General features: G+C 46.0%; 1 protein-coding gene across 5 annotated transcripts in view; it reads left to right on the top strand.

Annotated features, from left to right (window-relative positions):
- Window positions 1-17817, top strand: part of MAPKAP1 (MAPK associated protein 1) — a 79610-nt gene that overhangs the window by 25686 nt on the left and 36107 nt on the right. For all 5 annotated transcript variants that reach the window (XM_063174353.1, XM_063174354.1, XM_063174356.1 and 2 more), the window contains 2 exons: window positions 8139-8311; window positions 12207-12383. In XM_063174353.1, the coding sequence (XP_063030423.1) occupies window positions 8139-8311; window positions 12207-12383 (350 nt within the window). The remainder of the gene's footprint in view (window positions 1-8138; window positions 8312-12206; window positions 12384-17817) is intronic.

The following is a 17817-nucleotide window of genomic DNA, read 5'->3' as shown; positions in this document are numbered from 1 at the left end:
CCAGAGGGGGCTGACAAAGGGGCTGACCCTGCCCAGAGACCCTGCAGGACCTGTGAGTGGGACAGCAGCTCTTCCCAAGCTGCCACTTTGGCTTTAAATCTTCCTTTAAAAAAAAGGAGAAGGAAGGCAAACAGCCAGTACAGTGAAACACGCAGGAAAATTGGTGATGCCTTGAAATTAAAAGCATTTTTTAGGCCATGGCCATTTAAAGCAGCTTAATTAGAATTAAAGAATTTTAAAGAGTTTTTATAATGCACTTGTTAATCTTTTGGCAGAATCATATTGCGTTTTATTCTATCTAATTGATTTTTAGCAATTTAGTAGTGTCATTATCTTTCCCTTAATTACAGATCAAATCAAATAAAAAATGTATTCACAAGTTGAGGTTCTTAACAGCCAAAGAAATATGGAAATGTTTTATTAGCACACGTTTCTGATGGCTGCTGTTTGCAGAAGAGTTGGATGTGTCCATTTAACAGACAGGCTTGTTGAAGAAACATTCCTGAGGGAGAGAAAGTTGGGTTTTTTAATTTCTCATAGGACAGTCTAAAAGACTATGCCTTTACTTTGACCCTAGTAGTTGAAAAATCATTTTAAAGCATTGATGATAATTATGGAGAAAGGGCTCACTTATGTGTCTGTTTAAGCACCACAAAATCACTAATCGAAGAGTTCTTGTTTTGTAGTTAAACATTAAATGTAAGTGAACTGGTAATCGGTTTATTCTTGATTCCAATATAAATTTATATTTCATTATTTTTTTCAATTTATTTAATATTTCCCACTCAGAATTTGTAAAGGCATTATAATGGTCAGGTTTTTTCCATGTAAATTCTTTTGTTTCCCTGTCTGAATCAAAGAGGAAGAAAATTCTCAATGTCTTCTTAATATTAGTAGAGCATGCTTGATTTACTAATAGGAGCAGTTTCTCAGGTCTTTGTGGCGATTGAATTTATGAATTTATCAAACTTCAGGCTGCTATGGACCTAAATCCTGGGGGAAAAAATGTTGAAAACGCTTTATGTCAGAAAGTGTCCTGCATCAAAGTTGCTTGAACAGCCCATCAGGGCATTTTCACATATTTTAAGGGCAAAAGCTTTAAGGTTAAAGTCTTTAATGATCCTTTTAGAGGTGGCCCTGAGTGCCACGGGGCTTTTGTGGTGCTGGAGGGGAGCCCCTCTAAACTGGTGCTGTGTGATGGGTGTGCCAGCACCTGCTGCCAGGAGGGAGGGCAGTGCCAATGGGACACTGTGTTTGTTATTTATTGTTCATTATTTATCAGTCCTGGGCTCCTCCCCAGTGCTGTGGCACCTGCCCTGGCACCAGGGGCATGCACTCCATGACACCCCATCCAAGAGTGCAAAACTCCTGAGTGCAAGGAAATTTGGCTTGAAGGGGGTACTTTGGGGACTGATGCTGAGAAAGAAATCGCCTGGTGGAGGAAATCAAATCCCATCTCCATGAGCTGCCTGACTCCACATCACGTTCTGTCTCTCTGATGGTTTTTAAATTGAGGGGCAAAAAGCTGTTGTGATAGTGTCACTAAACACTGCAGAACAAATTTCCATATAAAACCCTTCCTAGGTAGGAAATTCCGGTTAATAATAGTTTGGAGGAAAACCTATAGTAAAACTTGAGCATATTAACTATTAAGAGTTTAATTTGAGCTCTGGGGGAAATGATGTATTGAGGTAGGTACAGTAAAACTGATGAGATTGCAGGCAGGTTTTACAGATGATTTTCTCTTTCTTTTAAGGATAATTGAGTCATTTTAATGATAAGCCTTGCTTAGCTTCTTTGAATGGACCGCATGTAATTAGTTGCAGCTTCAACTTTGAAATGTTTTGACAGAAAATGTATCATTTAGCGGGTGCATTTTTCCAGCATGCGCCTTTAATATTTGTTCATTTTCTGCAAGGCACAACTTTGCTACTTCAGGTGGAATCGCAGGCAGGGCTGGGCTGCCTTTGTCACTGTGCTGGTTTGACCAGGAAGTGGGAATTCACCTGGCTGGTGTCCTGCAGGATGAGGGAGGATGATGATGGCAGGAACACACTCAGAGGCACCATGGTGCTGTCCTTGTCCCCTGGCTGGTTCCCTGCAGGATGAGGAGGATGATGATGGCAGGAACACACTCAGAGGCACCATGGTGCTGTCCTTGTCCCCTGGCTGGTTCTCTGCAGGGTGAGGAGGATGATGATGGCAGGAACACACTCAGAGGCACGGCGGTGCTGTCCTTGTCCCCTGGCTGGTTCCCTGCAGGGTGAGGAGGATGATGATGGCAGGAACACGCTCGGAGCAGCTGGAGCCCGTTCCAGCCCAGCGCAGCACCTGCGGGCCGGCGCCGCTGCCCTGCTGCAGCTTCAGCTGCCAGCTCTGCCAGCAATGCAGCGCGCCTGCCTCGGCCTAATTAGAGGCATGATTTGTGAAACGCTGCCTATTTATTTAATTAATCACCGGCACAAAGCTATAAAACCCATATTTTAAAAATCCCTGTTAGTTTGCCATGTGGTTAATAGATTGTGGCACATTAAAAAGTGACACGGTGATGTATTAAAAATGTTCCACCTAAGGTTGGCTGATGTCCTCGAGGAACTTGAGCTGTCTGCTTTGTGCAGCAGAAGCAGAGGATTAGAGGCTGATCTGTTCAAGGATTGAGTATTTCTGAAAACATTCATCTATTTTAGAGCATCTGTTCGTTAAAATAGATCGTGGCACGTTCCTTAACGCACAAATAATGTTTATGGTGCAGTTTTAATTATAAGTTTTGGTTGCATTTTGTTATTACAAAGAATAACTCTATTCCTCAGTATTAAATTGTAATGTTTATTACTAAGTAAAATATGTATAATTCTTCTAAAGAGGCTGTTTCTTCTCCTCACTAGAAGGAATTTGAGGGTGGTTTGGGGTAATGAATGCATTTCTGCTGCAGCTGGAGCAACAACACTTGGATCAATGTGTTTTTATCCCAGGGTTGCAGGGCAGGCTGAGCTGGTGCCACAGGGCTGGTGGGACATGCCACCCTCTGTGTTGGCTTGGGCACACGGAGAGGGAGCCAGTGTGGGGCAGAATGCCATGGGAGTGTGGCAGGGGAGGGTGGCCGGGGCCATTTGTCCTAAATCTGACACCTACATGGACAAAAACACAGCCTGGGCTGTAACAGGGGTGGACCTGGGGCTTCTCCCTCCCTCCACATAGCATTTGTCAGAAAAAAAGCAGTATTAAGAACTCACATTAATAGCACTCCAAGTAAACCAGATTTTAATTCACAGAGAGTTGTACAAATGAATGTGTGTTACTATAATTGAAACGTGCTGTTACCAGCACTATGTGTCTTATTCTTTGCTCAGGACTTACATAATTTTATTAATTGTGGGAGCGAATGCCAACAGGAGCAGGCAGTGCTGTGGGTGCTGGGCTGTGTGGTTGTTTCTGTAAATCTGGTAAATCTCTGAGTGTGAGGACGTGTTCAGGTGCGAGGAACCTGTCCAGCTCGGAGGGGATGTCTCTCAGCTGTGTGCTGTATAATTAACTGGTACATGAGGAGGGGGCTGGAATAAAACATGAGCGTGGTAATGCAGCCTGGAGCTGGGGCTGTGGTGATCATTGCCATGCAGAGGACGCCTTGCTCAGAGCTGCTGCTGCCTCTGCAGCCTGCACAACATCTGGACCTTTAATTGACAAATCGCCTGGTGCTCTGCAGAGCAGGCATGCTAACTGGAGTCAACAATTTAGAATAAAAAATAATAGTGTGTTATTTACCTTGCAGTTAAATATTCATACTTTGTTATGCTTTGGATAACGGGAAATTACTGGGTTAAATTTTTATGAATAGTGACAGTGTGAATAAGATAAATTAAGTATTTAATGATGTTAATGGAGTTTTACATCGTGATCTGCTAGCTGTGCAGCACAAGCTGGGGTGATGCAAAGGAGAATCCTCTCCTCAGAAGGGAACAGCTCTGGGGCTCCACTGGGGAGCTGCAGGGCTGGCAGTGTGCTGGGGCTGCCCCCAGCCCCTCTGGGGTGTCCTCCACCTTGGTTTGGGAATAACAGCAGGAACCAAGTGCCCAAAGCGAGGAAAAGCCCAGTGCTGGTGTAACCACCTGATGAAACACACACCATTCCAGTCTTGCCATGGTGGGGAACAGTGGAGTGGGCTGAAGAAGGAAAGAAAAGAGAAAAAATATGGTCCCTTATATTGCCATAAACATCTGTGCTCTGAACTGTTAGAAATTTCTGTGTGTTGTAAATACTGGGTTGTTATATTTCCACTTTTCCCCTTCAAGTATTTTCTGTGTGTCAATTAAATACAGAAGCGAGTAAGTTATGTTGTGGAGGTGATTGCTGGGTCACACAGTGCAGTCAACACCCTGTCACCCAAACCAAAACACATTGAACTGGGTTTAAAAGTGAGAAGACATTTTGCATTTGGGATTGGAAAGGCATTTGTTTCCATTTTGTGCAGTGTTTAGCGTTGTTTGCTGGGAGGTGAGTCAATGACTTGAATTAATTATAATTACTGAAGAGACGTATACTGATTGAGCAAATAAAGTAGTAAGCTCATTCGTGCCAAGGCCATCTAATTAAATGCTAACTTTGGGTAAGCTAGATGTGCATGAAAGATTAATTTTAAGAGGTTTTTATGACTCCCACTAAATAATGATTCAGTAAAATCTTTGCATTATATCATTAGAACATCTAATCTTAAAGTGATATAACATTTAGTCACAGAACTCCATTGTGCAGGAAGAGGCAGTAAATTGTCAGTGTTGAAAATCAATCACTTTTCCCTTGGAAATGTTTATGGACTTTGTTTTAATTTTGTGCCTGGTGTGCAGTGAGGCAGAGCAGGAGTGAGGAGGGCGCCCTGTGCCTGAGTGTGCCCCTGTCCTGTTCTGCAGGTGCTGCAGGGGAGAGCTGTGGATGGGGAGCTCCCCAGTCTGGGCCAGGTGCAGTGCCAGTGACCAAGGTGCACCTACCTGGTGCATGAGGGAGGAGTGCATTCCCTCATGGACTTCGGTTAAAATTTGATTTTCAATCTTAGAAAGACACCTTATGTTGGAAGGACTGATAAATTTTAAATCATTAATTTTTTTTTTAATTTGACGTACTGTAGGAGAGCACCAGGGAGCCTTAAAAGAGTCCATCAATAAAAATACTAGGAAAATTTTCTATGATTTATTGTACATTTGCAGTGTATCCAGTTACTCCTCACTTTCTTAAAGGATTGGTGGGATATAACATTTCTAACAATAAAAGCTTAATGGAATCAGATTTGTGATTTCCTAGAAAATTAACGAGATATTTTGTCAATTTTATTCCAGACTTCATTTGTCAGAATATACAGTGTCCAGTGACAAGCTAAAAGAATTTTTTGACAAATTAACTGTGCCACAGGTGACAGATCAGGAAAATGTTAATTTAACATCCCCTTTATGCTTCCCAGATTTATTGGAGGCTATTAAGGAAACTCCAAATGGTAAGGCCCCTGGCCCTGAATAGATTTTCCATTGAATTTTATACAGGATCTATTAATAAAGTTTGATGCTGCCTCTTTGAATATTGGTAATTGTCCTTTATCTTCTGGGTTTCCTCAGCATTTCCACTTGGAATACAGTTTTTAGTTGGGAGCCAGAAGTAATTGTGGTTCCAGGAATGGCTGTGGTTGTGAGTGCTTCCTCCTGGAGAGGAGGCTGCAGGTCCCTGCGGAGCCAGGAGCTGTCCCTGGGCTGGCTCTGAGGCCTGGCCTCGGCGGCTCCCTGAGTCCCTGTGTCCCAGTGTCCCTCTGTCCCTCTGTCCCTGTGTCCCAGTGTCCCTCTGTCCCTGTGTCCCTGTGTCCCTGTGTCCCTCTGTCCCTGTGTCCCTGTGTCCCAGTGTCCCAGTGTCCCTGAGTCCCTGTGTCCCTGAGTCCCTGTGTCCCTGAGTCCCTGTGTCCCAGTGTCCCTGTGTCCCTGTGTCCCTGTGTCCCTGAGTCCCTGTGTCCCTGAGTCCCTGTGTCCCAGTGTCCCTGTGTCCCTGTGTCCCTGTGTTCCTCTGTCCCTGTGTTCCTCTGTCCCTGTGTCCCTCTGTCCCTGTGTCCCTGAGTCCCTGTGTCCCTGTGTCCCTGAGTCCCTGTGTCCCTCTGTCCCTGTGTCCCTCTGTCCCTGTGTCCCTGTGTCCCTGTGTCCCTGTGTCCCTGTGTCCCTGTGTCCCAGTGTCCCTCTGTCCCTCTGTCCCTGTGTCCCAGTGTCCCAGTGTCCCTGTGTCCCTGTGTCCCTCTGTCCCTGTGTCCCTCTATCCCTGTGTTCCTCTGTCCCTGTGTCCCTGAGTCCCTGTGTCCCTCTGTCCCTGTATCCCTGTGTCCCTGTATCCCTCTGTCCCTGTGTCCCTCTGTCCCTGTGTCCCAGTGTCCCTGTGCCCAGTGTCCCTCTGTTCCTGTGCCCAGTGTCCCTGTATCCCTGTGTCCCTGTATCCGTCTGTCCCTGTGCCCAGTGTCCCTGTGTCCCAGTGTCCCTGTATCCCTGTGTCCCTGTATCCCTCTGTCCCTGTGCCCAGTGTCCCTGTGTCCCTCTGTCCCTCTGCCCCTGTGCCCAGTGTCCCTCTGTCCCTGTGTCCCAGTGTCCCTCTGTCCTCCCTGGATTTATGTGTGTAACTGGCGTGGTGTGCCAAGGAGTGCCATTAATTTCCTGCTGTTTGCTGCTTCTCCTGCCCAGGCAGCCTCAGCTCGGGGGTCTCTGGGCAGGACCAAGGTCACCAACACCCTCAGCCCCCGTGCCTGGATGTGGGCACCTGGGCACACACACCTGAGCTGTTACCTGTGATTGGCACCACCTCGTTTCCCTCTCACAATAAGTCCTGGAAGTAGAAAAGCACAGACAGAAGCCCACCCTGGTGGTTTCTAGCAGCTCTGTTGTGTTCATGACCTCGTGGGGTTAAGGTGTCCCAGAGGGTCCCGGGCACGTGAGCTCAACCAAAGCCTGTTCAGGTTTATCCAAACAAAGTGAAGGAATGTCCCTTGTTCTGTTGCAATCCTAACCCTTCCTTTAAATTAGCCAAACCGGTTTCTTCTTACCCTAAAAATATGGGAAGAGGAGGTATCTGTTCTATAAAAATGCTTTCTTAAAAAATAAATGTATTATGTTGGGATGGATTTTAATAATACTTTTAGCTGTGCCAGTATGAATAACTTTAATCTTTAAATTCCTATTACTTCTCTAATTTATAATCACACTGAAGGATCAAATGGTTTTTAACAATATATTGAAATTAGCACATGGCATTTAACTCCCTGTTTTATGCTCTCATTATAGATTTATAGCATTGAGTCCTTTTATTCTGTTACTTAGAATTCCAAGTGATTAATTCAAGAAGCCCTTTCTCTTCTCAAGGCCCTTGTAGTATGGAGAGAGATGGAGATACAGAGTTACTTGGGGTGCCTTGGAAGAGGGGGTCAGGATGTGCAATTTTTGTTTGTTTAGAAGATTTCTGGGTGAAAGCTGCAGTCCTACCTGCAGTGGATTAAACATTCTTATAATGCAAACTTCGTAGATTTGTGTTGCTGTGTGCTTTATGGTTTATTTAATTGTCAGTCTCCAGGGCACCAAATGGGTTATTTTCATCCAGTAAGTTCCAGCAAACCCCAATATTAGTTTATTCCTGCTGGTGTCCTCAAGCAGAGCAGTTCAGTGGCTCAGCTGTGTGTGTGGTTTTGTTCTGCTCTTGGCAAGCCAAGGCCAAGCCTTGGTGAGTGGGTGTCTGTGCTCCCTCTGGGAGCTCCTCAGGTGGAGGGGAAGAACTGCAGAACAGAGCAGAAATGCAGAAACAATTCGGAAGTCTTAGGCTGTTTTTTTGAGTCCCTCTTCCTCCCCATCCCACGCATAATTCCATTTTTTTGAGATTCTGCAGGAACATGGGATCCTACAGCAAAGTTCAGGCTCTTTATGGAAATCTGTGAAATCATGTCCAGATATTTCATGTCCTTTTTACAGATAAACAGCGGGGAAATAATTGGAACTTAAATGTTTAATCTCCTTCCAATTTTAAGCCATAGCAGCATATTTTGGTTTTCCTGCTGAGCCGAATTCCGCCCGCCCAGATTTTGTATAAACCCTGTGACACTTTTTGATACATCCTGATGAAACGTGTTTCCTCCCCAGGGCCACGTTGGTACAACGGCAACCAAAAAAATCGATGTCTACCTCCCGCTGCACACGAGCCAGGACAAGCTGCAGCCCATGACCGTGGTGACCATCGCCAACGCCAAGGTGCACGACCTGATCGGGCTCATCTGCTGGCAATATACAAGTGAGGGACGGGAACCCAAGCTGAAGTAATGCTCTTTCTTTACTACCTCCTGACCTCTCCATTTCTCCTCTGCAGCCTTTTTAGCATACTGAAACGGATTTTGTGTCAGTGTTTGGAAATATGAACCCTAGCACCTTCACATGTAGCAGTGTTTCCCTCCGAGCAGCACAGGGGCACCTCCAGCCATTCCTCTTTCAGTTAGCTGCTGTGTGCTGGGAAATGATCAACAGGAGGGCTTGGGCCTGTAAATGAATCATCATCTCAAAACTATGTAAAAATAATGCAAACTGTATCTCTTTTGGTGTCACAGAGGCATTTGTTATTCCATGTCCCATCTATTTTTTGCTAGTGTCCTCAATGGCTGAGATCACAAGAAGTCAGATAAAGTCCAGAGCTCCTCTCAGTCCCTCTGCTCTGCTGGAGCACTGCTGGTGGTTAGTAAGAGCTGTTCCTTTTTCCTGGCAGATGACAGGAGATGCATGGAAAGGTTCTTCAGAACAGCTCACCTGAGCACCTTTCATTTTAGACCAGCTGTGTAAAATACTTCTGGTTTTGCTGGGCCATAGAACATAAAATAAGGACTTAAAGTAGTTTATTACAGAGTTGTCAGGTACTGGCAGGGATGTCCCTGGTGCAAGGAGGTTGATAGTTTTGTTTGGGTTTTTTCTATATGAGCCAAATTTCACTTTTTTTATTGTTCCTGGAATATTGAATGAATAGGATGGGGGTTTTTTCATCCTGAATTTCACAGCTCACTCTTTCAGCATTTTTCAGGAGCCCTGGAGGGCTCAGCAGCCCTAGCTGCTGCTGTAGCACAGCTGTGTGGGAATGGGAGTCAGGGCACTTGGGTTCCCAGGTTGGGATTTGCTGATTTCTGTTCCACAGACAGGGCGCAGGAAAGCAGCCCCTCTTGAAAACGCTTCCATGGATGTTCTTTCTTTGGATATGGATTTTTCCTTAGCTCTTCTCAACAGACATGTGAAATGTTTCTGGGGTTTAACACTTGGGTTTGATTTGTCCTTTTTTATGTTCTGGAGAAGAAATATGAAATTATTCACAGATGGTGCCATTTCATTTGCTGTTATTAATTTCTGCTCATTATATCACAAGTTCAGAGAAGTGTCCTTTGTGTATGATTAGGCTATTTTTTAATGAGTAAGACTGCACTAATGTCAGTCTTTGGGCACACACACATTTCTCAGGAGCAGAGCAGAGCTCAAATGGAACAGCACCCGTGAGTGGAGTGTTCCATGAGCCATCACTGCCCACAGCAAAAGGCAACAGTGGGAAGAAACGAATTTCACTGTCTGCCTTGAAGGATAAGATGTTATGATGTGTCAAAAAGTGCTCATGAGCAAGGAGGCTGTCCAGTGTAATCAAATCTCAGGCAGAGAGAATAAAATAAAATAAATAATGGAGGCGTGAGCTCCCAAGAGCACAGTCAGACACAGCAGCAGCAGCTGAGAGTCTGGGGACAAAGGCTCAGGCTGAGGGCCAGAGCCTCGAGTTTCCAACAAGTTTCTTTTCTTGTAGGTCCTTAATTATTTCTCATCATCTTTTTGTTAGCATTGCTGACTGCCAGTCCTGAAGCAAGGATTGATTTAACTGTAAACTAATTCTCATATTTCCAAGTAAGGAAGGAGGTCGTGTAGGGTGCCCATTCTGCATTGGCCATTTGCTCCTGATGCAGTCAGGTGAGAGTGTGAAAGGACAAAAAGGGGATCAGAGTGGCACTGCACTGAAATCCATCTACAGAATGCCTCAGATGGGTATGCAAGGCATGCAGAGTGACAGCTATACCTGCTAGTGACACTGGGAGAATAATGAGGAGGTTTTAGACTTTATAATTAGGAGAAGCAACCCCTTCTGTCTTTAGGAAAAGAATATATTACTGCCTAATTCCTTTTCCTAAAAAATAGGTGTAAGAGTCTGAAGTGAATGAGTACTAGTTGACAGCTTTGAGAACATTCTGTATTCAATTAGGCTGCCTTTTTATTATAATTGTGTTGTATTTGTCTCTATTCAGTCTCTTGGTTCCAGGAACCACTGGCAGGGTTAGCAGCCCTGTCCCTGGCCTCCCACACATGGCCCTGGGGTGTAACCCAGCATTTTCCTGACAGATGTGCTGGAATGATTCCACCTGCAAAAAATAAACAAAATCCCTTTCTAGGAAGAAATTAATAGTGAGATGCACAATTCAAATAGAATTGCTATTTTTAGAAGTGAGGAGCGAATCTCTCCTTTTTGTGCTGAACTTGTAAGTTCCCAGCTTCAATCTCCCTCAGCCTGGGGGAGGTTCAAAGTGCAGAACAGTTTTACTCACTGGACTTTTTTATTTATTTTTTTACCACATGGTGACTAAATGTGTTGAGGAAGGCAGCCCATGAGTGCAGACATGTGCAGCCCCTCTGTTCTGTGGGGTGTGAGCAGTGCTGGGATGTTCCCGGTTTGCTGGGACCTGCTGGCTGTGCTCTGCTTTGCCTTCCTCCAGCCGGGGACAGGGCACAGGGAGTGGCTCCCACTGCCAGAGGGCAGGCATGGGTGGGAGATTGGGAATTGGGAATTCCTGGCTCTGGGGCCCTGGCACGGGGTGCACAGAGCAGCTGTGGCTGCCCCATCCCTGGAAGGGTTCAAGGCCAGAAAGTTTCTTTGCTAGTGTTTGCAGAATTTCCAAAATTCAGAGTGGTGAATGTTGCTGAATTACCTTTGGTGAGCAGAATTGCATCTTACATTAACAGCAATGCATCATTATTCCCTGTTTTCTATAATAAATGTCTTAGTCATGACAAGATGCCTATAGATCACCTGGACTAAGCACTCTCAATAAAGCACAGTTGCAACCAAAGGTTTGTGAATTAATTGAGAAAATTGCAAATCAGGTAGTCAGTGAAATAATTCATTGTCACATCCAATCAATAAACTTTGTAAATCAACTCATTTAATTCAAAAAATGATCTATATAGATCAAGCGACCAATTAAACAATTAGCATACACTTTACAATTAATTAATTTAAGCATCAATCATGCAATTAAAACTCCAAATTTAAACTGCAGAGTTTAGAAACACGCTGCCACATGCACCTCCAGCTTTACTGCATGGCTGGGGAAAGGCCTGAGTGCTGGCAGGTTTACAGTCAGAAAGAATACTTATTTTCAGGTCAATAATTTAAACTGAAGTAACATTTGAAATAGATTTCAATGTTAGGAAATTATGATTAATACCTGTTTGGTAGCTATAAATAGTTGTTTCCCTCTGGGCTTTCATCTGTGGAAAGAAAGAGGCTCAGCTCTTTATTTCTTTCACATTGTATCTGTTTCAGCTTTCTGTGTTAGTTCTGCCTGTTGGTGTTTATTAATTTGTGACTGCTTTTAGTGACTGAACTTAGGTATTTAGGAAAGGTAAGTGTTCTGCTAATCATTGCTGCTGTGTTGGATAGATATTTACTTTTCCCATAGTTCATTACCCTGCTCACCTGCCCGAGAGCACTCTCTGCTTCTCCAGCCTACAGACACAAAACTTCCACAGTTGTTTGACCTGTGAGAAATCACAGACACCACTTGTTTGCCTTTAGCTCTGAAGTGTAGTCATCATATAAATAAATAAATTTTCACAAATGGAGAAATATCCTTCCTGCTTTACAAAATCACAAAACTTTTACAGATTTTAGTGCATTTTAATCACTGTCAGGTTTCGTTTGTGGAGCAGTGAAGGATGAAGACTGCTCTGCTCTGAGGTTTGGGGTTTTTCCATCACCACCGGGTTGTGGCAGCAGGACGCATTGTGACCTTTGGGGACACGTTTGTGTGGTGTCACCATGCCATTTGAGAGCAGTGCTGTGTGCAGGTGCCCCCGTGCAGGCGTCCCCGTGCAGGTGACCCCGTGCGGGCTGTGCTGAGTCGCTCTGTCCCTCTGTTGCAGCGACAATGTCAGCGCCTACTGCCTGCACATCGCCGAGGACGACGGCGAGGTGGACACGGACTTCCCGCCCCTGGACTCCAACGAGCCCATCCACAAGTTTGGCTTCAGCACGCTGGCCCTGGTGGAGAAGTACTCGTCCCCAGGGCTGGCAGCCAAGCAGTCGCTCTTCGTGCGCATGTGAGTACCCGGCGGGGCACAGCCGCCTCCTCCTCCTCCTCCTTCTCCTCCTCTGCCTCCCTTCTCCTGACCTCACCAACACTCGGGGCCACGCTCCTTGGTGATGCTCTGCACTGAAGTGGTTTATAGACAAATAGTTGCAGTGTGGTGTGGCTCAGTAACAGTGAGAAGAAAAACGCAGTAACCAAGCACACCAGCTGGACTGGACATTCCCCTCCCAAGTCCAGAAGAGTCCCCACCCCATCCACCCCCGAGACTTCAGCTGTCTGATTGTAGATCAAGAAGAATTTGCTATGTCCTTTGCTATATCCAGGGATATATACTGTGCTTGATCACTTTTATTTTTCTTTACTTGTGAATGAAAAATCTCTTAAACCATCAGAAGGCCTTAATTACTAGAGGAAAATGCCAGGAGCATAAGCCACTTCTTACTTGGGAAAAATATTTCATGTTTGGAGCTCTTGAAATGAAAATGCTAATAGGGTTTTCCTGGTTATTGGACATTACTTACATTTCTTAACATTACAGCTGCTTCTAGTTCTGAATAATCAGACATTTTTTTAAAAATCTGACTTATTTAATTAGTTTTTATATTCTTTATTGTGTACTGTGTTTCTTAGCGACGTTGCAAAGCATCCTACAGAAAGCCATTGTCAGAAATCCCACGTGTATTCCCAAAGGCCACATTCACTTTGCTCCACTGCATCAGGGCACGGGGAAATAAAATATTCTGGCCCCAGTGTTCACAAGTAAGTTATTCAAGGCTGAGATGCTGGGCTGTGCTACACTGAGGCCGTGGTGAGGAAGAGGAGGTCATTGTCAATGGACAACTCTAAATTGTTGCTGATTTCTCATCTGGATGAAGTGTCCTTCCCCAGCTGTGCCCCCAGAGCTGTCCTGGGTGCCTGAGCTGGGCTCAGTGCTCACTGCAGTGACCAGGGGTGGGTCAGGGGCTGGGGCTGTCCTTCCCATGGGGACACAGAGACCTCAGTGGGGTCTGGGGTGGCTCACAGAGGTGGCACTGCCCTTCCTGTGACAGCCCAGAGATCTCAGTGGGGTCTGGGGCTGCCCAGCAGAGCTCTGCCTGCAGCAGGCAGCAGGAGAAGGGCCCAGCTGCAGAAAAATGCAAAATCTTTTGGTTTACCATCATTTGTGCTGATGTGAGGAGCTTCCTTCTAGCTTGGAGGTGCTGCTGTGGAGAAATAGGACAGCTGCATCATGAGCAGTGCTCTTCTGAAAGGGTCAGTTTGGTGGTGCCAGAATCCGCATTTTAATTTTAAATGGCTTGTGATTACTGTGTAAATAGCTAGGTTTAAATTAGAATTTTTAATGTGTCCCCTAGAGTAAAGAATTACTTGATCATCACTTGATCAAAAAGGTTGTTACCTCTGTGAGTTTACATGTGTGTGCTGTCTTATTTTTGTAGGGATTTGCTGTAAATTCTATGTCTTCTTCCTCCCCTGTCACCCTACCGGTGCATGTAATTGTGGTTTTATATTTTGCATCTCTTTTTTTTTCTCCTCCTCATGCTGAAGTACTTCAGCTGCTGCCATGTCAGCCTTGTGACTTGTAATGTTTATTAACATTGAATCACTGTTGAAAAATGTTGATGCTTGTGAGGAGCTCCGTGCTGGGGCCGTGCTCCTCCTCGCGGGCTGAGCCCCGCCAGGGACCCCCTTCTGCAGGACGTGTTTGAGCAGAAACAGTTTGCAGAACTTTGCACACTTCACTCCTGCCAAGGCAAACTCTGAGCCACCCGAGTCAGTTGTAAATACCCAGAGGTGGTGGCTGGAAGTAGCCCACAGTGCAGTTTATATTCCGAGCTGCATGTGGATGTCTTTGTGGCTGTACAGAGTAGTAAATAATTGAGTTTGATTAGGGAGAGGGACCTCATTATCCCCCCACCTGTGCCCAGCTGGTAGGGGAGGGTCGAAATGAAGCCATTAGCTGTCGCTCTTACTGGCATCTCAAAGAGCTCAAATACATCTGTGTCTTATTTTCTTTTCTGGCACAATCAGTCGAGCAAGCTAAGCAGGCATGACCGAATTTGGCAAGTTCCAAGGACTCTGGCAAAGTTACACAAGGAGAAGAAGGAGGGCAGTCGTTCTGGCTGCTCGGTGCCCATTAGTCTAGCGAGCTGTGTGTTTGGAAGGTGGCTGCTGTGGAGAGCAGAGCTTTGTCCAGCGCCAGGCACGGCACCCGCGCTCCATCCGGGGGGTTTGCCAGGGAGAGGCAAGCAGAGCACCACATCCATGGGAATACAGGCTTCTTGAGGTGCTGAGGCCATACCTGAAAGGCTTAAAATAAATCTGTACCATCATTAGGGCTTTTTCCCTTGGAAATTGTATTGTTGGAACATGACACACTCAATCTAATGGTGTTTCGAGGAGCTGTAGCTCAGCTGCCAGTTGGCACACAGAGCAAATTTGGCATCCAGTTCTTCTGCTCCGTAGCACTTTTTTCTGTTTTGATATTGTACTTAAATTGCTTTGACTATTATATACAAATTTTCAAAGCCATACCCGATAGTTTAAGGTTTGAAACCCTTTTAAAATACCAGACTTGCATTGTGCTTTTGCAAATTCAGTTCAAAGCCCTGAAATGTGTTTTTTCTTGGACTCCAGCACCAGTCCCCAAAAGGCCTGTTCCTGATTTGTGCATGGGGGTGGGTAATCTGCAAAGTGCATTTTAGAATATTCATATAAAATTTCAGACAGTTAATGTGGGTGCAAAATTAAGAATGTGGCTCTCAGGACAGTGCAGAGGGAGGGGCAGGAGGGCATCAGAACACTTGATAGAGGGCTAAGGACTGCTATAGTGGTGTTAAAATGCAGCCAGTTGAACTCAGTAGTGCACAGAGCTATGCAAGGCCAATCTGAGATGCACAAAAGCAGGTCGTTCAGGCTCAGAATAAAAATTGTGGCTGGTATTAGTTAGTCCAGTTCCTATCACTGTGCACTTTATCTAAAAAATTACCCAGCTTAAGGTAAGTCCATTGCGTCAGCTGGGATTTGAGTCTTAAGTCTGACTTTGTGCTGATCAAGTGGAAATTGCTATTAGTCACTCCCAGGCACTTCCAGCCATGCCAGCTGGTTATGCAGTGAGCTTTAAGTGCTATAAATTCCACTTCTGGAGAGTAAATTCCACTTCTGTGTTAAGAAAAAAAAAAAAAAAAAAAGTAAAAATTACTCTAGATTGGAAAGGAGCTTTTCAAAAAGTTCTCTTCTGATTCAGAGCAGAAACCCTTTGTCCTTGCAGGGTGGGTTGTTTTGCTTTGTGGCAGAAGGGGGGACCCTGCCTGTTCCCCTGGCACCTCAGCGCCACAAGGAGAGCTTCTGCCTGTGCTGCTGCTTGCCTTTCCCTCTCCTGAACCTTGCCACCCTGGCTCCAGCACGGAGGCTGTAAAAGAAGATGGAAAGCCAAGTTACTGCAGAATGATCACTATCATTAACATTCACGGGTGGTTCACTTATCATTCCTGACTGCACAGACATGGCAGCCGTTATGAAACGTCCACAGGTGTAGCACGATGATACATATTACATTGTGCCACAATGGATTTATGTATTCTGTAACAAAAGAAAAGTGTAATGAAAAAATACAGAAGGTAATCCTTTATTCCTCCACTGCACAATTTATCAGTAATGCCTGTGGATGATAAGTGCCAGGGATTTCCTTTGCTTGATTTAACCTTGTCACCCAGGTATGTTTTTGCAAAATGACAGAAAATACAAGCTAAGGAATTTCTTTGGCTTCCAATTTGCCAGCAGCACTTTTAATTGATTGACCAGCATCTGCTTGTCTGTCCTATTTTCAGTGTGTTGACCTAAAAGGAAGGTATCACACCTTAGCAGAGGGAGGTAAAACACATTGTTAGTGATTGCAATTAGGGATGTGCTGGGATTGGGCTGAGTGAGGGCAGTCCATGCCCATGGCCAGGGCAGAGCACGCTGGGCAGTGGTGGGCTGAGGTGGCTGTGTGTTTCTCCAGCCCAGCCTGCTCTGCTGGGGCCACACCAGGCAGGGCTGGGCTGGTGGTGCTCCAGAAGCTCCAGTGCTGAGCACAGCTCAGGACACCTGGCAGCGTGTCCAGTGCCAGGACAAGGAGCAGGGGCCTTAAACTAAACCACAGCAACTTCCACCTCAACGTGAGGGTGGCAGAGCCCTGGAACAGCTGCCCAGGAGGGGCTGGAGTCTGTCTCTCTGGAGATGTCCCAGACCACCTGGCTGTGTTCCTGTGTCCCCTGCCTGGGCAGGGGATTGGACAGGGGGATCTCCAGGGGTCACTTCCCACCCCAGCTAATCTGTGGTTCCAGGGGGCATCTCCTCTGGGCACAGAAACATGCCCTGACTCTGGCCTGGCCCCAGGATGATGTCAGGAGCTCTTTGGTCTGGCTCAGATGTGAGGGGCTGCCGAGTGCTGAAATGTTGCTCTGCCGTGGTGGTGGTGCCTTGTGGGAGGGGAGCCGGGGCAGGGAGGGCAGCAGCTGGAGCAGGGTGGGGGTCCAGCCCCCCTGGCTCTGCTCCAGAGCAAACAGCCAAGAGTTTACAAGAGCGGGGCGCGCTCCGCGTCCCACCGCTCCTGCCAAGCACTCACTCGCGGCTCGCACACTAAATATAGCCAAACACACAGGCTTTCTTATTTTGCTTTGATCAGTAAAATAAACTTTCAGAGATTGTTCTGGGATGAGATCCAGCTTCTGAGGCAAAGAATGGCCGTGGCTCGGGCAGGGGTTAGTAATGGAGTGTCAGGGAAATCAGCCTGACAGTTCTCAGGCCAGCTGCTCAATGGAGAGGGCTGGCTGAGCCGGGCCAGCCCGGAACACGGGCGGGAGCACAGCAGCCTGCGCTCTTCAGCAGCTCAAGTGTCAGGAACTGAGACACAATCTTCCATTTTTGGGACGTTCCTGATCGTGGGAGTGTGAACAGCCCTGAGCTGGGGCCATCTGCCAAGGGCCACTCTGTGCCCAGTGGGAAGGGTCTGCAGGCCCTGCTCTGTTTGGGGTGAACAATGTTGAGAAGCATTTTGTACAAAGGGGACAATTGTGACTCTGGTTGTTTTGGCCATCGCGGGTTATGGAAGCCTTCTGTTGCCTTTGCAATTTCTTTTTTCCCTGGAATATTTTAATTTATTTCCCTGTACTTTGATTGGAGTTTTCTGGAAAATTCCTGTAGATATTGCAGAGCATTGTATGAATTACCTGGAGGCACCAGGTGTTGTGATGGTCCGGTCCAGCATGGAGGGCTTTTCATGCAGCACTTCAATGAGAAACCTTGTGTTGTTTGAATAAAAGCACAAAGGTAGTTTCCTTTTTGTGATTATAACTGTAGAACAGGTTTTTCACTTTAAAGAATCCACTAAATCTTGCTCAGCAGGGCAGCTGGGACTGAAGCTGTGAGGCTTTTGGGAAGTGAGGGATTGGCCAGGTAAAGGG

Source organism: Melospiza melodia, chromosome 22 (genome assembly GCF_035770615.1).
Source record: "Melospiza melodia melodia isolate bMelMel2 chromosome 22, bMelMel2.pri, whole genome shotgun sequence".
In the NCBI taxonomy this organism is placed as follows: domain Eukaryota; kingdom Metazoa; phylum Chordata; class Aves; order Passeriformes; family Passerellidae; genus Melospiza; species Melospiza melodia.
The sequence above is the reverse complement of the archived record's forward strand: the minus strand, read 5'-3'. Positions and strand labels throughout refer to the sequence as shown.